The following is a 25,582-nucleotide window of genomic DNA, read 5'->3' on the forward strand; positions in this document are numbered from 1 at the left end:
AATGAAGCTAGACTAGATTATTTCTAAAGCACCTCCCCACTCTAAAACTCTTTGATCCTTGGTGAGGATCAAGATAAAACTTCCCAGTTCTCTGGTTATCAGCCATAAGCTTAATCTAATAAGGGCTATAGTGAGGGGAGGGAAGAGACTCTGGCCAATCATATGTGATGGTTTGTTAAGGTCCTCTATCATATGCTGAGGTTTATTCCAACTCTAAATTTCAGTGATTCTGTGACACAAAATTAGCAAGAGAGATTTCATCAAATGCTTTACTAAAAATCTGGGCTAATCATATCCATGGTGTTCCACTGAACTACCAGCCTAGTAACTATGGTTAGTGTGCCATGACCTACTCCTAGCTTTCTGATCACTGCTGCCTCTTTTAGCCATTCCTTAATCATCCTTCTCATTCTGAAATTCTTCCAGGAATTGAAGTGAAGCTCAGTGGCCTATAGTATACAGACTCCATTCTCTTCTTCTTTTTTTTTTCTTTCTTAAAATTGGGACATTTGTCCTTTTCCAATAAAAGGGAGATGAGATGGGGAAGGAAAGGGAGAAGCAGCTACTATGTGCCAGACACTGGGCTTAGCATTTTTTAAAACAAATCTTACCTCATTTGATCCTCACAACACCTCGCAGGTGCTGTTCTTATCCCTATTTTACAGCTGAGGGAACTGAGATAAACAGAAGGCAAGTGACTTGTCCAGAGTAACCTAGCTAATAAGTGTCTGAGATCACATTTGAACTCGGGTCTCCCTGACTCTAGATCCAGCGCTCTGTTCACTTTGGCACAATTTAGCTGCACGTGATAAATGTGTGTATGTGTTTATGTATGTACGTGTGTGTATATGTACACATACGTATACATAAGCGCACATACCTATGTATATATGTATGTAAAGGCAGCGCCTAACCATCCTTAGTCCCCAAAGCTACAACTTTGTAAAGCACATGCCAGGATGAGGTGAGGGAAGGGGCAGAATCCTCCAAGAGGAGCCATCTTCGAAGATGTCAACCTCAAAAACCTGGAGTTATTGAATCACACTTACTTGAAAATTATTTTCTTGATTTTTTCTTTTACTTCCTCTCGGGTGAAAAATGAATCCAAGGAGAATTCCAGCTGAGGAACTGAGCTAAATTGTAATACACCCACTCTGACCTGCAAGGAAAATACTGAACCTAAGTTGATGAAATGATATCCCAACCAAGCAACCACCAAATTCATCCCAAAGGTTTTTTGTTTCAGCTTTTTAACACATGCCCCAAAAGGAGGCACAACACTGAGGAGAAAATGAATGGAAAAAGTTGTATCCGTAGTGGGTTTTCACCAAGAAGCTTTTCCCCTGGCCCCTTTTTCTATGTATCTAATGTCTGCCCCCCAGAGAATAGGCAGATATTCCTTCAAGCCATTTGGTAGACTGTGGAGATGTAAAAGCTACACCTGTTTTCAATATAGCATGTCTTCACTTGATAATCACCCACTTATTACAGTCTCCTTCTTTGGTAGTCAGCCACATTGCACTCCATGGAGTGCCTCTGGAGCTAGGGTAACATCAACAGTTCCCAAGTCCATAGTTCTCAGGCTGAGAACCAGTTAAGAGTCCAAAATGAAACAAAGGCATGGCAGGATCTAGAAACTAATTTGAAAAATGTCAAGATATCTGTAGCACAGAGACTCCCAAACAGACTTCAGCATCTTAAGAAAGAGGGAAGACATTATATGCTAAAGCACACACAAAACTAGTGTGTACGGAGTTGTAGGAGAGCAATTCTGAGTAAAATGACTTGCTGGGTCCTGGAAACAGAAAAAACATTTTACATAAGGTGAGCTATAAACATCTAGGTATCTCCTCTATCCAATCCTTTGTTATCCAGAATCTCAGAAGAAACAGTATTTCCAGACAACATTCTAGTTGCCTTTCCCTTCAGCAGTCCCCAACTGAGACTAAGATCTGAAACAGGAAACATTCTTCACAAATAAACAATCACATTTTCCATTTCCTATTTACTTCATCTGCTCCAGTATCTAATACCAGGAGTTTTGAGATAGCTAATCAAAATATTTCACTCAACTAGTCTCACTGTACTACTCTGGGTTGGCTCAGCACCTCTGCTTTCCTTTCTAGATGAAGTGAGTTCAGGGAAGTAAACATCAGGTATTTTGAGTAATAAGGCAATTAAGCCACTAAAGGAGAGAGAGACAAAGGCTGCCCCTGGAAGATGGAGTATCACAGTAAAAGTCAAGGCCCAGCAGATTGGGAAAGGGGGTAATCAGAAGCAAACACTTCTGAGGAGGGACAGGGTCAAAAGAAAGAATAGAATAAATGGGGGGCAGGATAGGATTAAGGGAAATAGAGTTAGTTTTTCACAACATGTCTACTATGGAAGTGTTTTGCATAACTGCACATGTATAACCTATATTGAGTTGCTTGCCTTTTCAATGAGGGTGGGTGGGGAGGGAAGGAAGGGAGAAAATTTGGAACCCAAAGTTTTAAAAACACATGTTTTTAAAAAAATGTTTTCACATGCAACTGGGAAATAAGAAACACAGGAAATGCAGTACAGAAGTCTATTCTTCCCTACAGGAAAATAGAAGGAGAATGGGATAAGAGAAGGGGGAGAAACAGAAGAGGGGGCAGACTAGGGAAAGGGGTATTCAGAATGCATGCCAGGGGCAGCTAGGTGGCACAGTGGATAGAGCACTGGCCCTGAAGTCAGGAGGACCTGAGTTCAAATCCGGCCTCAGACCAAACACTTGACATTTATTAGTTGTGTGACCCTGGGCAAGTCACTTAACCCCAATTGCCTAAAAAAAAAAAAGCATGCCATCTTGGGGTGGGGGGAGGGGTGAGATGGGGTGAAAATTTGGAACTCAAAATCTTGTGGAAGTAAATGCTGAAAACTAAAAATATATAAATTTATATTAAAAAAAAAGAGTCAAGGCCCAGGAAGAAGCTGCTCTGGATCATGTTGGGGCAAGAGATGAGATCCTTTGAGGTAAACAGCTATTCTTGTTTACAGGGTTAAGCAGGAAGAGAGAGGCTTCCAAATAAGTGGAGGACAGCTTAAGCCAGCAGTTCAAAAGTTAAGGCATTTAACATAATTGATGGTTTAGAAGAAAAACAGTTATCTTCCCCTGCCTCAGTTCACTGTGTGTGAAGGAGTAAAGCCAGCATAGCTTTTTAGACCATGGTGTAATTACCATATTATATACAGGAAGTGAACTTCTGTGCTTTTAAAAGCCAAGAGGAAGACTTCAAATACCTTAAATCCACCCCCTAACAAGATAGCAACACTAAAATGCTTTAATTTCTGTTTATTTAAAAGTTTCTTCCCTAAAAGCAAAAGTATGAAAAGCAAAGTAAGTTACAAGTCATCAGCTCACCCTTGGAGATAACACTAGGAAGACAATGATCTGTAAAAGGTGTGGGTGACAAAGCTAAATCCTGAAGTACAGATAGTACAGGGGAAAAAGGATGGAAAGAATAAACCTATTGGGTGGTCCTAAAAACTCAACGTGTTTCCCTTCAATTGGACATTTACAACTGCATAAGATCTCAGAATGAAAAAGGACCTTTTAAAAAGAAAGTCATCTCATCCAAACTCCTAACCCATGCAAGGATCTCTTTCACAACACACCTGATAGGTGGTTTTTCAGCCTTTATTTGAATTCCTCCAATGACCAAAAGCACCCTAGCTTATCATTGTAGGACAGCTCTGTTAGAAAGATGTTTATATTAAGCCCAATTCTGCCTCCTAGGGGTCAAGTTCTGCCCCATGGAACAACACGTCTCCTTGATCACTTTTTATATAATTGAACATAGTTCCTCTATCCATCCCCAAGTCTTTTCCTCTCCTCAATTATTCCTCAGATAACATGGTTTCAAGTTCCCACACCATCCTGATCATCCTTCTCTGGACACATCCTAGTTTGACAGCCTCTCTCTTAAAATGAGGAGCTTAGAATGCAGATACTCCAAATGTCATCTGGCACCTTCTATCTCAAATACTGGACTTTTTTTTTTTTTTGCTGATGACATATGGAATAAGACTTGAAAAAATTTCCCCCATGTTTGCCTGACTGGCTGGTTCTAAACAGAATCTGTCAGATGGGAAAGGCTCAGAGGATGGCTAAGGACAGCTGTTTACAGCAGCATCAAATGTACAAGTTCTCACCCTGGTATTACTCCAATCCAAGTGATGGGTGAAACAGATTAAGGAAGTGTCATGTCATGGTGTCACTGTCTCACTTCAAAATGAGGAGGAGACTTAAACTGGAATCTGTTCCCCATAGCCATGAAGCTAGGAAACTTCTTTATTCTACTGTTTTACACCCGATCAAAGTGTCAACAACATTCTCATTGTCTCTCCAGTGGAGACTTGGACTACAGGTCAGAAGACCTGGGGGCTCAAAGAGTTCTGCAACCAGTTAGCTAGGTGAATTGCACAATTCACTTAGAGTCCCCAGACCTAAGCTTCTTTGTCTGTAGAGAAAAGAAGATGGGAAGAGTGTACTATGGAGTCACTCCCAACTCTGAACTCTATAATTTCCATGACTTAGCTGAGATCTGCCTGTCAAAGTGCTTCCCTACATGTGTTTGCATTAAATCATAGAAAGCAAACCAACTAAATATGCAGAATGAGACACATTTTTAGACACGGCCAATTTAGGAATTTGTTTTGCTTGATTATGTGTATTTTTTATAAAGGTTTTGTTTTTCTTTTCTTTTAGCGTGTTTTTTGGAAAGAGGAGCAGTTGAAAGAAAACAAAAAGAGGAGAAAACAATGCTTATTAATTGAAAAAAGTTTAATTTTTTTAAAAAGTAGCTTAGCATGATGATATGGGCAAAAGCTCTCAATCTATATCCAACATACCTGTTCCTTTCCAGGGCTGGTCATAGGTCCATCTCAGCCAGCATACAGGTACTGCTATATTGGTAAAGGTGTTAAATGCTATGCTAGGTCAAATTCTCCGATACAAAATGATTATTCTCCCGTAATCACACCCCAAAGCAGGAAAAGGTTTGCCCTAATTAAAAGCCTGTTGGTTTCCCTGAGATTAACCTAGGAATGTCAGCTTACAATCCTGCTTTCTTGCACACACTACGTGTTACTCTGATCTCTAATTCAAGCAAATTATGGCTTTCCCAATGAAACTGCCAATTTTCAGAAAGGAGATCCAAGGAATTCACCTATTGCTCACAAAGAAGAGGGACTACCAGTGTACAAAGATGCTAATTTCATTAGGTTTGGTAAGAGGAGAGTGTCTACAAATTTGGAAAGGGCAAATTTGTTCTTGGTATCATTCATGTAAGGATTTTAGGTTTACAAAGACCAACAAGATTGGTACTCACTCTATCTGGATCGATGGCCAAAGCATCACACAATTTAATGGCACAGTACTTAGACCTTTCAAAGCTTCCTTTCCCAATGCTGTGAGAGCCATCCAAGGCAAGCAGGACATCCAGGGCAGCAGAACACTGCATCACTAGGAAAGAGAAGAACCTAGGTGTCAATTCAGATCCATTGTAGACCAAATCAATACATGAGATTCCCTCCAGAAAATACCACTAATTGATACTGTGAGCATCATCTTAGCAATATTCACCCCGGCAAGCAGTATTAGACTTAGGTCAACACTTTGCAACCAATTGGGGAACCATACTTTATACTATGCTGACAGAACAGAGGGTCTGTAAATATCCATAGAATGTCAGTGTGGTACCGGAACAGAAGGAACCCTGGACTTAAGGAGTCAGAACACCTGGTTTCAGGTGCTGGCTCTACCTTGTTACCTCAACAAGTCAGTTAAACCCTTTGGATCTGTTTCCTCATGTCTTACCTGGTGATAATAATTGTATTCCATACTTCACAGGATTATTAGTAGAAAAACACTTTGTAAACTGTTAGCTGCTATAGAAATGTGAGCTGTTATTATTCCCGGGGATATGGAAGTGAAGGTTACCCAGCAGAAGAAAGTGGCACCGATGGTGTGGCTACCAAAATAAATAAATTGTAACATGGCTGAGGATCATGAGCAAAAATGTCTATAAGTCTTGGTCAGTGTGATAACTTAGCAACATAAAGAGAAATAGGGACAGAGGTTTGGTTGTTGCAGAACAGGGTCATGTAAATAAAGTATATATAAGGATAGGGATTAGACCTTTATTTCACTGGTGTAAGGAACTCTCAGGTAAAGAACTTCTCTCTAACAGTACAGCTTGGTGCCTTCTCTGCAATTTAAAGATTGAGGAATTTCTAGAGCATAGAGAGATTAAATGACCAATCCAGAGTCACAAAGCTTTTATGTGTCAGAAGCAGGATTTGAACCTAGGCCTTTTGGCTTTGAGGCTAGTTCTCTGCCACACTAAGAAGTCAAATGCTTTAAAGATCGGGACATTTTCTTGACCCTTCCTCTTCAGGAAGAAGGACCTATCTCTGGTACTTCAGAACAAGGAAACAAATAGATATCCTCCCTTTCTGTCTCATAGATCCTGTTTTAGGCGTATCAACTGATGCCTTAATGTCATTCCCCATTGCTCCTGTCCCATCCTTTCCCTGCTGTCAATCTAGGATACCTCCAATTAAGCGAGAGATGCCTATCAAATGGACCAGAAAAAAGCTCATCACCTTCAGCATCAAATAGTTGCTCTATCTCTCCTGAAGAAGCTCCCTTTAAATACCAAACTGGAATAAGAAGGCTGTGGAAACAGCTGATTTCCCTCTATCATGTGATTCTGAGTGTGCTCTCGCTTTTTACACATGTATTTCTCTCATTTTAAATATGATGCCATACTATTTGCCATTTTTTTTCTTCTGTTTTGTTTTGTTTCCTCTTTCCTGTGGTTCCTCCTATTGGTTCTAATTCTTCCTTACAACATAACTAATGTGAAAATATATTTAATAGGAATGTATATGTAAAGCCTATATCAGATTGTATGCCATCTTGGGGAGGAAGGGGAAGAGGGAGAAAAATTTTACTCAAAAGCTTATGGAAATGATTGTTGATAAATCAAAATAAATTAATAAAAATATATATAACGCCATTGGGCAAATGCCTAGCCCTCTAATATTTTGCATTGCCCCTAGGTCTGTGTCCATTAATTCTTTGACTGGGATCACATTTCACTTATTTTTCCAAGACAGAAAGATGATTTCATTTTCCCTTGTCCAAAAGATATAGAGCTAGTTCATATGGATGTTAAACCAGTTCAGATAGTGGATTACAATGGCCCCCTGGGTTCCAAACTTAACTTGCTCAGGGCTCTGGCATCACCTGGGTTTGGGTGAACTTGTCTAGGGAATAGGGAACTTGTCTTTGGAAACAGCCTTCAGAGCAGCAGCAAACTGGCAGAAAAAAAATCATGAGTCATGTTTGATAAACAATGAAGTTAAGAACATATATTTGCTACCAAAACTATATCTAAGAATTAAAAAAAAATTTAATTAAAAAAATTTAGTCACAAAATTATAAAATGAAAACCTTTTGTTGAGTAAATAGAAAAACACTAGAATTTTAATTGTTTAATTTTATGAGCTGGTAGTTTTTTTATTTCAATCATAAGATTATAGATCCTCTAGAGCTGGGAAGGACCTCAGAGACCACCTAATACAAGATTCTTGTTCTATAGAGGAATAAAATAAGGCTTAGTGAGGTTGGTAACTTGACCAGGGTCAACAAATAGTGAGCATCAGAAGCAGATTTTGAACCCAGGCCCTCTGACTCCAGAGCCAATATTTTTGCCATAGTATCACAATTGGACTTATATGTACTTTTCCGCCACTATGTATTTTGGGAAAATAACTTTCTTTGGACAACACGTAGAAATCTCTTTTGGAGAAACAAGGCAGCAAAGAACAAGCAATAGATACATCTTCAAAGACACAGTTGTGTTGATGATAGCTAGGACTTAAAGCTGCTGGTGGTGGGGTCTCTGGTTAAAACTGTATCTTGCCACTGCCATTAGCAGTGGCCTGGCCAAAACTGCCCATACCATATGCACTTGTCTGAAAAGAGGACACCGAAGCTTGGCATTATAATTGTTATTATGCTTCAATATTTCAATGGATCTGTGATCTAATCAATGTGAATAAAAGCAGATTTCTAAAATAATGGTTTAAGGTCTTCAGGCTTTTTCCACACTTGGGCAGGCAAGACCTAACAATATGCAGACTGGTCAGGAAATACACAGGTTCAACACAACTTCGGGCTCTTTTCATGACCTGGCCAAAGTCTTTTTATGCTTATTCACCTAGGCAACTTAAAGAAGTCTAGAAAGATAGTACTAGCAGAAGGAACTGTGACAGCATCCCCGCACTGCCTCTTTCTGGGGATTCCTGAAAAAAAGAATCCCTGTTAACAGGGTTCAATTCAATTCAACAAGCATTTATTATAAGATTTAGAGCAGCAAGAATGGGCCATAGATCATCAAAGCCCTGATGAGGTAACTATGAACCCAAGAGGTAAAATAATTTGCCCAAGATCACACAGGTAGCAAGTAAAAAAGCCATAATTTGAACCCAGGTGTTCTGTCTCCAAATTCAATGCATTTTCCACTCTACCATGCTTACTATTACTAGCATGTCTAGATGATTTGGGGCAACCTTAGCTTATTGAGACATGAGGATTATAGGCATATAGTAAATATTTAACAGCCAACTTGGGGAGGGGTAATACTGCAGGCCACACTTTTTCATTTAATCTGCACTACTAAATTTTCTTCATCACTTTAAGTCTAGGTAACAAAAAATAAAATAAAATAAAATAAACCAAGTCCTGATTTGTAATGTTTACTGATTTCTAAATTGTAAATGCTTACACTGAAAAATTTAACAATTAGCTTGTTGGCTGGAGCTGGCTCCAGTATACCCCTGATTACAGGACAACATACATTTGTGTGTAATTTGGGGAAATAGGGAAAGGTAAGGTTTTGATCATAGAAAGGAGTTTAAACATCATTTCACTTACCCAAGAGCCCTTCAAATCAAAACTACCTTCTACTAAAATTTCAGAAATTAAAAATCAGTTCTTAGAAGCATCAGCATTGTCTTCATCACTTAAAGTTCCAAAATTTATTATACTATTCATGTCTATAAGTACAGTTTATAGAATTATAGGATCACAGGGCTAGAGCTGGAGGGGACCTTAGAAATCATCTAGTCCATCACCCACATTTGAGAAAACTAAAACCTAGAGAGGTTAAGTGATTTATACAGTCACACAAGTATTTTTTGTGGTGGGAGGTAATCGGGGTTAGGTGACTTGCCCAGGGTCACACAACTAGTAAGTGTCTGAGGACAGATTTAAAGCCTCATCTTTCTGACTCTAAATCCAGTATTCTGGCCACCTCATTATGCTGCCTCTCAAAAGTTGGGAAGGAAAAAGTCATAGCTGGGTCAGCAGGATTCCTTTTGATCCTGAGAAGTCATTTCAGCTCTAATAATATGACATCATCTCTAGTCCATCCTGGCCATCCTCAGTGGTGATTCCAACTAAAATTATAAATAGTTCATATGGACTGAAATAAGTACCCTAGGAGAAGGGGACCGAGATGACCAATAATCTCACATTCTATTGCTACACTTTTTTTTGTCACTACTAAATATCTTCACCCACCACTACACCAGGTCAGTGAACTTGAATAGCATCAGTTTTAGTAAGTGAGATTAGAATCAGGATAGGTACTGGTTTAAAGTCAGTGATTACCATCTCAGATGCTGTCCAGGGGCTTCCAGAAAAATGGACAGAGCTAAGTGTAATAAGTTGTTTTTCAAACCCCAACTGGTAAGAACCCAACCTGAGATGGCCCTCAGTTGCTCCTATTTTTTAAATGCAACTAAATGTTGGATGCAACATGGTCTAGTCTGAAGAGCCCAGGATTTGGAACCTGGAGACCTAGGTTCTAACCCTGGCTCCATGAGCAACTAGTTGTGCACCATTAGAGGAAAACCTTCATTTTTTCTGGACCTCGGTTTTCTCATTTGTAAAAAGGGAGGTTAAGGATTGGAACAGATGATCTCTAAGGTACCTTCCAACTTTACTTGTGATTCTACTTTTCAGTAGGTGACTCATTAGCTAAGGATGCATCTACTTATGCTTATCCATCCTCTTTACTCACGTGGTCACTTTGCCTGGTGTTCCCCACTCTATGGACTTAAAATTGTCTCCTCACCCCTAGATTACTTTAACCCTGGAGTACGTGCAAGAAACTCTACTATAAAACTACTATGCAGTGTTTATGGACCTAGCTGAATGTCCTGTACACTTGCCTGTCCCATACTGTGACCTCTCAGAAAGACGGTGGGTCACTAGATGCTTCTGGTGATGATAATGACTTATCTGGAGTAGGAATGTCACCTCATCATGCAAAAAGTCCCTGGGAAATAAAAATGGGTGCTTGGACGTCTCTTCTGTTTAAAATAGAAACTTACATTGACTGGCAGTTGAAATCTTCACAATAGTCTGCTGGCTTGCATAGAGTTCCTGGAAAGTGAAAGATGGTAGCACTGTGGGAACAAATAAATAGAAAACAATTATGCCAGCATGCTTTTAAAGGCAGGTGAACATTTCTGTTCAATACATATTTACACAAAGTAAGAGAGAGATAAAGCTCTGGGAGTTTTTATGTGCTTTATCTCTTGCCCAGTTATTTGCACAAAATTGGTAATAAGAAGAGAGGCAATACAGATAGAGGGCAAGCCTTGGAATCAGAAAGACCTGGGCTCCAGTCCTGCCTCTGACACAATAACAAGAACAAGTCATGTAACCCCTCAGGTAACATCCTAGGACTACAAGGTAAGTAGATTTGACAAACTACATCAGTGGAAGGTGTCTCCACAGCAAGAGCTTTCCCAACCTGAATGAAACCATGAGTTTGGACCAAAAATACAAGTATAATGTAATAATAATTTAGATACAAACCATGTAAATGCATCTAGAAAGTAGATATACATATAATATGTAAAGTATATACAATATAAATATAAAGTAATATTAGTTAATGTTTTAAAATTTATAAAACACTTTACACACATTATCTCACTTGATCCTCATAACTTACCCTGTGAGGTAAGTGGTATTGTTATCATCCTGTTTTGCCATAAAGACACTGTGGCTCAGACAGATTAAGTGATTGCCCAGGGTCACAGAGCTAATTAGAGGCTGAGGCAGGATTTGAACTCAGGTATTCCTGACTCTAAGTCCAACACTATGCCATTGCACTAAGGCTAAGTCCCAGTAATACCCTACCTGTGTCCCAACTCCCTAGACCTGGACTATTATGTTTGTTTATATTTATTTAAGTAATCAAAGAATACTCACAATTTTCATTCATTTTGCTTTTAGAATTTCATATTAATCAGGCCTGATTAATAATTTGTCAGCTTCTGCAGGGCAGTGAGAAAGCTTGCTAGAAAAAGCCTGACTCAAGGGCAGCTAGGTGGTACAGTGGATAGAACACCAGCCCTGAAGTCAGGAGGACCTGGATTCAAATTCAGCCTGTGACCAAAAACTTAACACTTACTAGCTACGTGACCCTGGGCATGTCACTTAACTCCAATTGTCTAAAAAAAGAGAGAGAAAAAGCCTGTCCCTAAATGCATGATCACATCATATCTTTCTGCCAAAAAATATGTAAACTTTGGCTGCCTGGAGCCAGGGGGAATTTACCAAGGTAACTAAAGACCTTTAGGGAAATACTAGGAAACAATAAGAAAGGGAAAAACCCAGAGGGAGAAAGTGAATTTCTCATTGGGTGGTGTGCTACAAGTAACTTCCCCTCTTCAAATTTTTTTTTGTTTAAAGCAAAGATGGCATGAGAATAATCTTATCCACGTTAAACGTAAATGCTAATGCCTTTGCAAAATGTAATGTCACATGCAAATGCAAGTGCCTTTATAAAGAGGATGAGTAAGTCTAAATTTATTCATCCTACTCATTCTGGGAGGAACCAGACAATCAAAGGAAGGGACCACAGGAGCAGAATGAACTTCCAGGGTGAGAACGTTGCTTAATTTATGTTTGTTGAATGAAGAAATCAAATCATTTCTGTTAGATTGGTGAAGGCAAGCAGCTAAGGCATTGCCAAGATATTGCAACACCCAGAAAAAGACTATTCCTTTCAAAAAATTTTAATGGGTACTTTGGGGCCTGTGACTGGAGTAAAGTCCAATCAGGTCTCTGAGGAACAGGTCTCTGATGAGAACTGAAGAGGGTGCTTGGCTGTAAGAGATCATAAACCTGTCATCACCTAAAGCTAATTCTCTACTTATGAACATCTACCCTAAAAATGTAGCATGTTGCCAATGTGGAGGCTTAGGCTCTATACCACCCACCCACAGCTCCTTTGCTAAGCTAGCCTGATGAAATGAAAGCAGATTCCTGGGAAGCAGGCAAAGGATGAATGTAGTTCCTGCTGAAATGAATGGTAAATTCTATTAGAGTCTTCCAAAGTCAGTCCACTAAACAGGATGCATTGGGAAGAAGTAAACATTGGGGGTCACATCTGCTGGAAGTCAAAAGGCCCGAGTTATAACATTGGCTTTTCCTTTAACTGGCTCTGTAACCAGGAACAAGTCTCCTAATTCTCAGGAGACTCAATTTCCTCAGCTGTAAAATGAGGAGATTAGATTGAAGAGGTCTCTTCCATCCCTAACATTCTTTGTTTTTGGAAAATCATTAGCTCAGAGGCTTTCGCTGAACTTAAGAAACAACACAGGGTTTTGCACCCCGCCCCCCAAAAAAGAAAAAGGTAGAAAGAATTATTTTTCAAACTGAAAGAGACTTTGGAAATCCCACCTTCTTCAAGAAGTCTGTCCTGGTCCCCCTTAACCCTATTGCCTTCCCTCTGAGATTATCTCCAATTTATCTTGTTTGGATCTAACCTGTACTTATTTGTTTGCATGGTGTCACCCCCATTACATTGTAAACTCCTTGAGGGTAGAGTCTGATTTTGCCTTTGTCTCCCTCACTTAGCTCACTGCCTGGCACACAGTAAGCACTTAATAAATTCTTCTTGATTTGACTTGGAAATCATCTGGTCTAATCATTACATTTGCCAGTGAAAACATGACTGACCAGAGAAGTCAGATACTGGGCCAAAGTCACACAGCTTGCAGAGCTGAGACTCGATTCCAAGTCTCCTGAATCCCCACTCTGTGCTGTTTCCACTATACAACATAGCCTTCTCTAAGCTTTTCATACACTCTGGCTCCCTGTTAGGCTGTTAGGCAAATTGCTTAGCTAGGGTAGACGGGTGTGGATCAATAATTAGTCTTGAGCAATCAGCCCAATTCCACAAGCACCTCTGGTTTCCAAGAGGCATGTTCAGCCTCAGGGAAGAGCCCGGCGGTTTTGGTGGCTGTCAGCCTGCTTGGATTCTGCCTAACCTAATTGTAGGCAGCAAATGAGAACTTACTTCTCTAGAGGACGGAGAAGCAACTGCTAAGCTTCGGCTTCTTCAGCTATGCTCAGCAGGATTTATTCCAATGTCTTTGCCTTCTGTGGATTTCTTACAGTTTTTCCTGTTTTATTTTCTTGTTTTTTGGGCAATGGGGGTTGAGTGACTTGCCCAGGGTCACAAAGCTAGTAAGTATCTGAGACCACATTTGAACTCAGGCCTTCCTAACTTCAGGGCAGGTGCTCTTATAGTTCTTCTCTCACTTAGTAGGTGTCATCTGGCTTAGAACTTGGTGATGTAAATATATATGCATACACGTATGCATGTATACACACAAACATATACATACATGTATGTATACATATAAATATATACATACATGTATGTGTGTATACATATACATATATATAAATAACAAGGCTGAGACAAAGACTACATAAACATACCTTGGCCAAACAGAAAAATACAGACAGCTTCCAGGAACAATATCAGGTTCATGGTGATCAAACTGAATGGTAGGGGGGAAAAAACCAACCACTATTAAGTAATTTATCAAATTCCTGTAAATACCCCTGCAAAGATATAGCTTTGCCTCTTCTACGCAAACACACTTCACAAGTAGGCCATATTAAAATCAACAGACATTTATTAAATTCTATGTGCCAAACACCATACTAGGTACTAAAATGCAAAAACAAAAGTGAAATACTCTTTGCCCTTGAAGAGCTACAATTATGTACAAACAAGAAGTATATAAAATAAATTGGAATGGAAATATATTTAATATGATTGTACAGTATAGTCTATATCAGATTGTATGCCTTCTTGGGGAAAGGGGAGGGGAGGGAGAAAAAAATTGGAACTCAAATTCTTATAAAAGTGAATGTTGAAAACTATCTTTGCATGTAATTAGAAAAAAATAAAATACTATTAAATGGGGGGGGAAAACAAAATGAATTGGAGATAATTTTAGAAAGAAGGCACTAGAATGAAAGGGGATCTGGAAAGGCAGTTAGCATGTAATACAGACATTTGTTAAATTGAAAAGACCACCCAAAGTCTGATGTGTGAATTTTGCGAAGTCCATGAAATGTCAAACATATAAAAAATTCTGTGCTCTCTAAGACCATCAATATAAAGCCAAGGCACCAAAACTACCTCTCTTGTGCCTCAACTCATTCAAAGTCTTCTCTTCCCCTGCTGCTCACTCTCACATCTCTAACTGATCCAAAATGCAGTCACCCCGACTTGATCGTTGTTAGCTCAAAGATTCTCCTCTCGAGTTGCCCTAAATGCTGGCTTCTGTATTATTCCACATACTCTATCATCTCTGCATGTGTGCACACACACACAAATCTACTCAAACCACAATACTCAGGGATGAAGTGGATTCAATAAGTTTAAGGACTAGGCAACAGCTGGAGGTAGAGAGCCATATAACTCTTAATCCTGGCTCCAAAACTTCAAATATTCCCCAACAAACTTGCCTGCTTTCAATTGCTCAAAAGGCTCTGACATTCAAAACAACCCGTAACTCATGTCTATAAAGGTATTAAAATAAAGGCCGTTGTCAGACATAAGTTTCTTTTGTCTAGTGCCTCTAATCAGAACAAATCACTCCAGGGGAGGTAGAAAGGAAGTTTCCAGAAGTTGTGAGTTGCATGAAATTTGAGTTGCCTTTCAAAGGGGACAAACAATGATAGACAGGGCTTTCATGAGACTTTAGCAAAGTGTCTTTCCCCTTACTTGTCACCACTCCCAACCTTAGGGGGCAAGAAGATGAAAGGAATGAAAGGGGGGAAAAGAGAAAAGACTAGGCATGAAAAGAAAGAATAAGCCATTGTCAGATCATATGGGTTAATAGAGCTTTCAGCAATTAGAGCTTAACATCCAAGCTTCAACCACGTGCTCCAATAGAGCACATGGGAATAATTTCTTAATCTCATGCAACCAGGAATTATATATAGAGACGTGTCTGCCCAATGGTGTAATGGAAAGACTACAGAATTAAGAGTCACTAGACAGCTGTATACCTTTGAATAAAGAATAAGCATTTACTAAGAATCTACTATATGCCAGGCTCTGTGCTAAGCACTGGGGATATAAAGAAAAGCAAAAACAGGTTATGCCCTCAAGGAGCTCACAACCGAAAGGGGGAGAAACATGCAAACTGCTAAGTAAAAACAAAATGTGTATGGGATAGAATGGAGGTAATCTTAGAAGGAAGGCCCTTAGCATCAAAGTGGACAAGGAAAGGCCTCTTGCAAAAGTTGGGGGAAGGGTGAGGGAGGAGAACTCAGACAAGGAGGCATTCCAGGCATGGAGAATGTCACTGAAAATGCCCAGAGTCAAGAAATGGTGTGTCTTCTATAAGAAAGAGTGAGAAGGACAGTGTCACTGGATTAAATAGTCCATAGAGGGGTGTAAAGCATAAGAGGACTGTGGAAAGGGTCAAATTTAAAATCAAACCTAAGATTTTATATTTTATCCTGGAAGTAATAGAAAAGCACCAGGGTTTGTTGAATGAGGGTGGGGGTAGATGACACGATCAGATTAGCACTTTTAGGAAGATCAATTTGGTAATTAAGAGGAGGATGGACTGAAGTGGGGAAACTGGAGGCAGGGAGACCAACCAGATGGCTAGTGAAATGAAGTGATAAGGGCGGGCATCAGTGTGGTAGCAGCATCTGAGAAGATGAGGGAATGTATACAGAAGATGTTTCAAAGGCAAAATCAGCAAGACTTGGCCACAGACTGGATATGGGAGTGGGGTTGAGGAGTGAGAAATCAAGGATGATACCTAGGTCATTATCTCTTTGCAGTTTCATTTAAAGGCTTTAGGTATGGACAGGCCTTTAGGGATAAGCTAGGAATATCAAACTGATAATTTTACAGATGAGAAAACTGATGCCCAGAGAACGTAAGGTATTTGCCCGCATTCACACAGATATAGAAAAGCAGAATGAGGATTCAAACCAGATGCTCCTGACTCCGAATCTCTTTGTTCTCTCCACTAAACCACAAATCTACTTGCACAAAGGAATTCCATATTAAATTATTCCTAATGCCCCTTTCTAGTTTTAAAATTCTGTTAACCCATGCTATTCTCACGAAGGGAACTACCATCCATCACTTTGCCTATTTTGCCTTCACTCAATGTAATGGTGTCTCCTCCTCTGATTTCAAGATGTTTCTGAAATGACTTGAAGTTGAAGTCCTGATTGGTTTAAAGTCTGTCTTGGGATCTTCTGGCCTCAGATGACAAGTGAGGCTCAAGACTCTGCATGATCAAAGAGAAAATCTGATACTTAATACTGCAGGTCCAGGCAGTCAAGAGTTCTCTAAACACGATCAAAGGGGAAAGCGGGACAAGAACGACAGAGAGGATAAGGCCCTGCCCTGACCAGGCAGCTATTACATTTCCTCAGAAATTTCAGTCTCAGCATACGCCAGGACGACAGTTATATTTTTCCAATACCAACCCCCCCCCCAAAAAAAAGGGTGTGTTTTATTTTTGCTAACTCCAGCACAACACAGTAGATGCAGGCCTGGACAAGCTCCCACTTGCCCTCTAGGAGCTGGGAAAGTTTTTGGCAGAAGGGAGGATGGGCATTTGGGGATGGAGGAAACAAAGGAAAGGGATACCCACAGGCAGCCTGAATTTGAAGCCAGGGCTCAATATTTTTTAGTTCTTAGTGTCCAGAGGGACAAATTTGAGAAATGGATTCAATCTGTTATAATCATTATCATCATCAAAGATAACATTTATATTGTGCCTATTGTGTTTCAGGTGATATATAATAAGTACTATAAACTGTGCTAAGTGCTTTATAAATATTATCTCATTTGATCCTGAGAACAACCCTGGGGACATAGGTGCTCTTATTACCTGACTATGACACTAGCTGTGTGACCCTGGGCAAATCACTTAACTGCTCTGGGCTTCAGTTTCTTCCTTGGTAAAACGAGGGCATTGAATTTGATGGGTCCTGAGAGCCCTTCCAACCCTAAATCTATGAACCTATATCAGAAGAGGGAGTTGAACCATGGTCTTTCTGACTCTATGGTGGGCTCTCTCTGTTATGAAACACTGCCTCTAACATTTGTTATCTCATTGAATACAGAAAACAAGCAGAGAACTGTAACAATCTTCCTTTTTCAACCACATATCTGTTAACAATGATAATAGTTTACATTTGTATGGCACTTTATGGTTCACAAAGTGCATTCTTCACAATAACTTCATGGGTTAAGTATTCTATTATTTATCCCCACTTTGCAGATGAAGAAACTAAGGCTTGTTAAAGGACTAATCCACATTCTCAGAACTATTAAATGTAAGAACCTGGACATGAACCAGATGTTGACTCTGAGGCCTATGCCCTTTTCACTGAACCACCTTGTCTATCCATGCCCAGGTATGAAACATGCCCATCTGCAGATAAGCTGAATGAACTAATTTGAATGTACATTTAAGTTCTTTACATCATGATACAAACATTAAACATAAACAAGGCTTGAAACTTTAACCCTCTTTGACTCTCAGCCCTTGTATCCAAAGAGTTGCCAAATCCTTTCCATTCAACCTTCATAATCTTCTATGCGTACATGTTATCTCCTCCTACAAAATGTTCAGTTCCTTGAGGGCAAAGACTGTTTCCATTTTTGGAGGGGGGGTGTGTTTCTCTAGTGCCTATCATCCTGCTTCGTAGATGCTTAATAAGTGCTTGCTGATCAAAGATTACTTTGTCATTGGTCTTTTTCTTTCTACTGAGATTGCTATCACATTAGTTCATGCTCTGTTGCAGACTAGTGTAGTAGGAGCCTTTTTTCACCAAAGTACTTTCTGGAAGCCTTTTGGTCTCACATGACATTCACTTCCCCCTTCCCTACTGATCAATCTTCCATGCTTCTAACATACTCCTTCCACATCTCCATCTACTGAAATCCTTCTCTTTCTTCTGGCGACGGCTCAGGTACCACCTTTTCTGTACAATTCAGAGGGATTTCTCCTTCTTCCTATGTTCTTGTAGTACTTCATATGGTTGCCTTTATCACACTCTAACTTGTATCATACTTACTTGGACACTTCATCACCCTTGTTAGGTTTGAAGTTTTTTGAGGGCAGGGATCATTGTTATTTTTCTTCTTGTATCCTCCCCATGACTAGGTAAACAGTTAATGTTTGTCAAATTGCAATTTTTGAATTAATGAAATCAGGTAGTCATTCGTAAGAATCAACATATTATTGAATCAAAGAATAGCATTTCCCTCCAGCAGCTGCACGCATAAGATCACAGGACTTTTTTTCTCTTTTGTGAAAGGATGATTCTCCCACTATCTTTTTCTCTATTGCTTTAAAACAATAATAGAAATCCTTTTGAAGCCTAGTTTTCTCCGGGAAAAGAAAAGAGAAGCCACCACAGAAAATCTTTTTAAATGTATGAATTTGCTTTGGCTGAAAGTTTGGATGTCAGGTTCAAATTTAAATGGGCCTGTAACAGCTGGATGACGATGCCTAGTTAGAAATCAGTCACTGTCCAGGCAGACACTCCACTTGGCAGGTTTCCACCCTGCCCTAGGCCTGCCAAAAACTCCAACACCTTAGTCATAGTACTCTAAAAGATTAACATAGACACTAAGTTCTTGAACAAGGCAGGTTACCATGATCTGCCCAGAAAGGGCAGAAAGCTGATTGCTGTTTTCTGGCAATGGTTTGCTTTTCTTGATAATATGAGGTTGATTCAATTCACCATAAATCATTACTCTTGTCAATCTAGTGGTGATAGGAGAAAAAGCACTCAACTGGAAGTGAAAAGACCGGAGTCCTAATTCTACTCGTGGTTTCCAGACTCAGTTTCCCTATTTATAAAATGATTGCTGATGGATAATCTTTAAGATTCCTTTCAGCTCTAAAACTCTACAATTCTATGATGAGTTACTTTTACTGTCTGAAAAAAAATGAATATAACTGTATCCTCATAATTTCCCTTTGTTGTTGTTGTTCAGTAGTTTCAATCTTACCTGACTTCAAGATCCCATTCAGGGTTTTCTCGGCAGAGACACTGGAGTGGTTTGCCATTTCCTTCTCCAGCTCATTTTACAGATGAGGAAATTGAGGCAAACAGGGGTAAGTGACTTGCCCAGGTTCACACAGCCAGATTTGAACTCAGGATGATGAGTCTACATGACTTCAAGCCTGGCATTCTATTCAATGCCCAACCTAGTTGCCTCAGTTTCCCTTTACTCTGTCCTTAGAGGGAGATAGAAATCGCTGTGTTCTATCCTACTAATGTCTATTTCAAACAGGATTGGATGAGACTGGGACTGGACATGGGACTGGGGATAGATTTTTCAACAGAAAGGCTCAATTTTGAATCCATCCCAAGGGCTGACATTTCCTGTGATACAGGATGAAACAAAGACTAAATCACAGTCCCTTTTGAAAAAGATGGATTTAATTGGCAAACACTCAAGGACATTTGGAAGCTTAATGCCTGCCATCTAATCTGTGAAAGGAAATGAAATTGAGGGGAAGAGGTACAGGAAGGATAAAAAAAAAGATAGGGATAAAAAAAAAGATAGAAATAAAAAGAGAAACCACTTTCACTGCCTTAAAAATTTAAGGGTAAAAAACCAATCCCAACCCAAAATCTTAGATTATGTTTTGGCAACATTCTCTGAAGCAGCAGGATAGTAATCTGAGCTATCTATATGGAATAGCCAAGACCTGATAGGGAGACTTGAAAATCAGGACAGGGCCCAAGGTCAGGATCCTTAATCAAGCTTTCTCTCTCTCTTAACAATTATTCTCCTTGTATCCTCCAGCAGGAAGCTTTTCACTCCTGGCTTCATTTCAAGTAGCCAGAGGAGGTAGACAAGGCTTTCTCCCCTGATCCCAAAGAAAACAGAATTTGTAAAATTAGATTTTGGGCCTCTCAGCTGCACAGTCGCCAATAAGGAGGAATTAAGAGAATAAGAAGGACCCAGTCCTGCAAACAATATAGATAGGAGACTGTGGGCTTGCTCTTATAAACTGTATCTGCCAACTAGACACATTTCCATCTAAAAGGGGTCTCAATATTGGGTTACTTGAAACCAAATTCCTCTGTGTGTGTGTGTGTGTGTGTGTGTGTGTGTGTGTGTGTGTGTGTGAATGTTGTACATAACTAAACTTTCACTCACAATGACAATTTTTGGAGGTAATATGGCAGAGTGGAAAGGACACTGAACTACAAGTTAAGAAACCTTAGTCTAGAAATCCTTCTTTAATGAGATTCCAATAGAATTCTAGCTACTTAAAGGCAAAGACTCTTTCTGGTTTTTGTCTTTGTATACCCAGCAAAATGCCTGGCACATAGTAGCAAAACTATAAACATAGTAAATATATACTAAAACTGATAAAAACAAACAAACAAACAAACAATATAGGATGGTAAAATATACTGTTTGTCCTATTTACTCCAGTAGCTCCCTTTTACCTTCAGGAATAAATTTTAAAATCCTCTGGTTTTTAAAATCCTTCAAAATCTAACTTCAGTCTTGCCCCTTTCTCCCCTCCAAGTATTATACAATCCAGAGATGCTGCTCCTCTCAACATGATACTCCATGTCCTATTGCCCCAACTCAGTGCCCTTTCTTTGACGGGTCCCTGGTGTCTGGAATGCCCCCTTCCATGAGACTGTGAGCTCCTTTGCAGTGACTGTCTTTTGCCTTCCTTTGTATCCTCAGTTCTTAGCAAAGTGTTTGGCAGAAAGCAGGTCCTTAATGTTTGTTGATTTAGTTTTCATCTCTACTTACTGATTCTCCAGGGTTCCTTAAAGACTCAACTTGATTCAGAAAAACCTGGAAAGATATGAACTGATACAAAGTGAAATGAGCAACCCAGAAGAACATTGTATACCATAATAGCAATATTGTAGAATGACCAACTGTGAATGACTTGAGTATTCTTAGCAATACAGTCCTCCAAGACAATTCCAAAGGATTCGTGAAGAACTGGTGAAATCAGAATACAGATTGAAACATACTATTTTTCACTTAATTTTTTTCCTCAGGGTTGGTTTTTTTTTTTTTGGTTTGTGTCTTCTTTCACAACATGACTAATATGGAAATGTTTTGCATGATTGCACATGTATAACCTATATCAAATTGCTTACCATCTCAGGGAGGGGGGAGAAATTTTGGAACTCAACAAACTCAAATCGACCTTCTGCAAGAAGCCTTTCCATTTCCTCCTCCCTTCTTCATGCCTTGTCTTTGAGATTACCTCCCATTTACACTGCATATATCTTATATAGATATGCCATTGCTTGCATGTTGCCTCCCTCATAAAATGTGAGCTCCTAAAGGGCAATGACTGTGTTTTTGCCTTTCTTTGTATCCCCAGTGCTTAGCACAGTCTGACACATAATAAGAGCTTAATAAAGAGATTGTTGATTGACTATCCTTAAGGAGCTTCCCATTCATGGAGGATGGGGGGAGGATAAAACATGTAAAGTCATAGCAAATTATTTTTTTAGTGTGAAAGAATAGAAGATTTTAAAATGTGAACAGAAGGGTAGAGAAGCTTGATTTTAAAATATCCTTATTTAATCAGTTGTCCAAGGGGACTGGTGGTGAATACTTCTGGGTGTAGCAGTGGTAATAAGCATAGTTGCCTATTGGGTTTTATAGCCTTTGTGCTATAAAACTTTTTTTCAGTAGGTAGTGACAGAAGGGAATGTAATGCCAGTTGAATATAAGCTCATGGAAGGCAGAGGTAGTCTCACTTATGTATCTGGATTCACAGTAGAATACCTGGCACACAGTAGGTATTTAATAAATGCTTGTGACTGATTGGCTGTTGGCAGCTTTGTGGGGATGAGGAGCTAGCTCTAGTAGGAGGAAAAGGGAAATGGCAAACTTTCTTCAGTGAAGTCATTTAATCAAAGGTCAAAGTTCAAAGAATTTTAGAACTAGACCTTCGAGATAACTAATACCAGTTGGCCAGACCCTACAGCAGCTCAGTGACTACCTTTTTGCTTATTTGTCTAAACAAATAAAAATTGGGATACAATTTTGATAACAATGACTATTGGTTTTCCCTTGGGTGATTTTCTTGATTTGCTTAAATTTGTTATTTTTATGGGATTTTAAGCAACAGGTCTAACAAAATTCAAAAAATAGATTCACAGTAGGTCTCCTGAAATACAGACACATATTATGAATTAACATTTTCACCTAACTTGGGTCAACAGGACCCTGAGATCTGAGATGAGAGACACTCATTTGGGAAGAATAATTGAAATAAAGAAAATATTTGAGTTCTTCTACTACAATGGACACACAAAAATGATGAAAATGTGTTTGCTTATGTCTATTTTTAATGCTGGCAAGTGAAGGAATACAACATTTTTCTTCAATTCAATAAACATTTATTTAGAGGCTACTACTACGTTCAAGTCACTGTGCTAAGTATTGGGATACAAGAATAAAAAATGAGAATGGCCCCAAGGAGCTTATATAATTTTATTTGCTTCTCTTGGTGTGTATATTAGTTTTAGTAAATGTGAAGGAATAGTTTTTTTGGTTTCCAAACACACACGTTTAGGAGATAATACAAATAATCTTTGCATCATATATGATTTAGGTTCTTTACCTCTAACCTGACCCAAATCTTTTTTTATATATGAGTAAACTGAGGCCCAGAGAGTTTTAGTCAATCAGTCATCAACTGTTATTAAGCACCTACTACTATGTGCCAGGCACTGTCCTAGATACCAGATAGACAAATACAATTAAACAGTCTTTATCTTCAAGGAGTTTACATTCTAGCAGATGAAGGAGATCTGAAAGACAGTTAATGAGGGAGCCAGTGCTAAAATTCAGGTCTCCTGACTTCTAGATCAGAATCTTTCCATTGAACACCAGGAAAGAAGTGCTGAGAAAACAACTGGGGCACAGAACCAAGTAGTCTGAGAAATTTAAAAACTTTTTTTTTCATCTTCAGCTGCATATTTCCAGTATTATTTCAGCATCCTCCTAATCCCTGAAGGCAAATAAGGTTGAAACATTGTTTCTGAGTTCTAAACTAACAAAATTATATGGTACAATGGAAAGAGTTTGGGTTGACCGTATGCCTTCTGCCTCTTACTAACCACCTAACCTGGGGCAAGCCACTCAACTAACCTTTCTGGGCCTCAGTTTTCTCATCTGTTACACAGGAGAGCACTTGATTAGAGGTTGTGTTTCTTTCATCTCCATGAAATCATAATTATGTCATGCAAAGAAAAAACTGCTAACAGAATAGTTTTCAAAGAAATATCAATCTCCAATTCAAACAAAATACTTTGACTTTTTCCCTAGATTTTTATCTTGCACAATGAATATTGAGCTTCTCATTAATAAAGTATATTTAAGTTATGACAAGCAAAACATAATAGTAAAAAAAGTCCTTACAAAATATTTTGAGTCAGACTTTAAAATAAACAACTCATGCGTATAGTATGTATTCTCTTATTTGATAATAATCCTTTATATTTACATTTTAGTTTTCAAAAAGGCTTTCCTCACAACACACCTGTGAAGTAAATACACTCATTTATATACCATTTTATTGTTTGATCCTCAAGACAACCCTATGTCTTAGGTATTATCATCTCCATTTTACCTATGAGGAAACTGAGGCTGAGGGGAGTGAATTGACTTGTCCAAAGCTCACAACATTTAGAAGCAGCCGTAGCCAGGACTCAAGTCTAGGTCTCCGACTCCTGTCTCAGTGTTTTTCCCAAGGAAGCATGCCGCACAATTTACTAACCAAAGTTAACTCAGAATTTTTTTTAAATTAACCCACGTGCATAAATACTATGGGAGGTGGGGTGGAGGATCAAGTAGAAAAACCATCAAGACGCTTGTACTTCCATTTTTGCCTGAGGTTGAGGAATTTTAAAGTTTTTTGCCTCCAAAATTCAGCTGCAGGTGGTTAAAGCGACAGTTAGGAGTAGCATCAAGATCCACTTGGTCGAGCCAAGGACAGGTGTGTTAAATTGCCCCCGGGGCCGGGGTCGGGGGGGGGTTACACATGAAGATATTAACTAGACAAACAGCCACGAACTTCCCAATTGTCAGCCTCTAACACCATAGGGAAAGAGAGCGCTCCCTGGGAGAGCTCCACCGCTGGCTTCCTTATCAAAGCTAAGTTTAAAGGTTCCCAGTGCAGGGGACGCTTAGAGTACATCCAAGCTAACTTTTCTGAGGCAGCCATGGAAGGCGGAGGAAGAGAGAGAACCGAACAGCATCAAATTCCAGTGGCTCATGAACAACTGTCGCTCGGGGGCCCAAGTAACTCACACCTACCTTGGGCCACTTGAAGCGCCCGCTGGAGGACACCCGACGCCGCAGCCACAACCACAGCCTTAACTCCTCCCGTGTACCTGCGGGCTCCTTGGAGGGGGCTCGGCCACGAAGAGAGAATACACCTCCTAATTTCGTCCTGGGGAACGTAGGGACAGGAGTGCCGCTTCTGGGCTCCTTCCTCTCAGACTGGGGATGCTCGATCGGGTTCTTCGGCTGCACGGCTCCGCTTCACGAGGGTGCCGAGCAGCAGCTACAGGATCCCCCCTCCTTCCCTTCCAGGTGAGATGAAAGCTCTCCTTCCCATTCCCCTCCCCCACCTGGTGGAGTTCCTTCTCTCTCCTCCTCCTCCGAGAAAGGGGAGGAGTGTCCTGGGAGGCGGGGTGAGAGGGAGGGCCTAGAAAGATCGGAAGCTTCCTCTCCTTGGGTACGTCTCTCCAGCTCAGGTGGGACATGAATGGTTCAGACCTTGGGTACTAGAAGGGGTAGATAGGTTCCCACTCCACCACAAAGCCGTCCTCATTCGGGCCCGCAGTCCAACACTCAGGTGGAAAGGTGTTCGCACGTGGGGATAACTCGGCATTCTCCACCCCCGACCCTTCCACTGCATTTTTTTTTTTTGTAGGGCAGTGGAAAGTAGATCTTCACCTTCCTAGTTCGGATTACAAATAACTTTCCCCGCCCCTTTCCACTTCCACCAACCTGAAGCTTTGGACTTTTGTCCATAATTAGCAAGCCAATTCCCTCTCGCGCTGTCCCCGAGGTGGGAGGGGAGCATCTCTGCCACTGTGGGGCCATTGCTTCGACGCTAATTACTTACAGGTCTAGCCCTGAAAAAGAAGCGCTCCCCT

The 25,582-nt window shown here is 39.9% G+C and overlaps 1 protein-coding gene across 1 annotated transcript in view; it reads right to left on the minus strand.

Annotated features, from left to right (window-relative positions):
• The window catches only part of VWA2 (von Willebrand factor A domain containing 2), a 52,832-nt gene extending 27,466 nt beyond the window's left edge, over positions 1-25,366 (minus strand). Inside the window, exons 1-6 of the mRNA XM_020988103.2 lie at positions 24,735-25,366; positions 21,198-21,257; positions 13,844-13,905; positions 10,432-10,506; positions 5,355-5,488; positions 1,050-1,159 (exon numbers count right to left, since the gene is read on the minus strand). Of these exons, the coding sequence (XP_020843762.1) occupies positions 1,050-1,159; positions 5,355-5,488; positions 10,432-10,506; positions 13,844-13,895 (371 nt within the window). The 5' untranslated portion in view covers positions 13,896-13,905; positions 21,198-21,257; positions 24,735-25,366. The remainder of the gene's footprint in view (positions 1-1,049; positions 1,160-5,354; positions 5,489-10,431; positions 10,507-13,843; positions 13,906-21,197; positions 21,258-24,734) is intronic.
• Between the last annotated feature and the right edge of the window lie 216 nt (positions 25,367-25,582).

The sequence above is a fragment of the Phascolarctos cinereus genome, unplaced genomic scaffold (assembly GCF_003287225.1).
Source record: "Phascolarctos cinereus isolate Bilbo 61053 unplaced genomic scaffold, phaCin_HiC Scaffold_3;HRSCAF=262, whole genome shotgun sequence".
Taxonomy (NCBI): Eukaryota; Metazoa; Chordata; class Mammalia; order Diprotodontia; family Phascolarctidae; genus Phascolarctos; species Phascolarctos cinereus.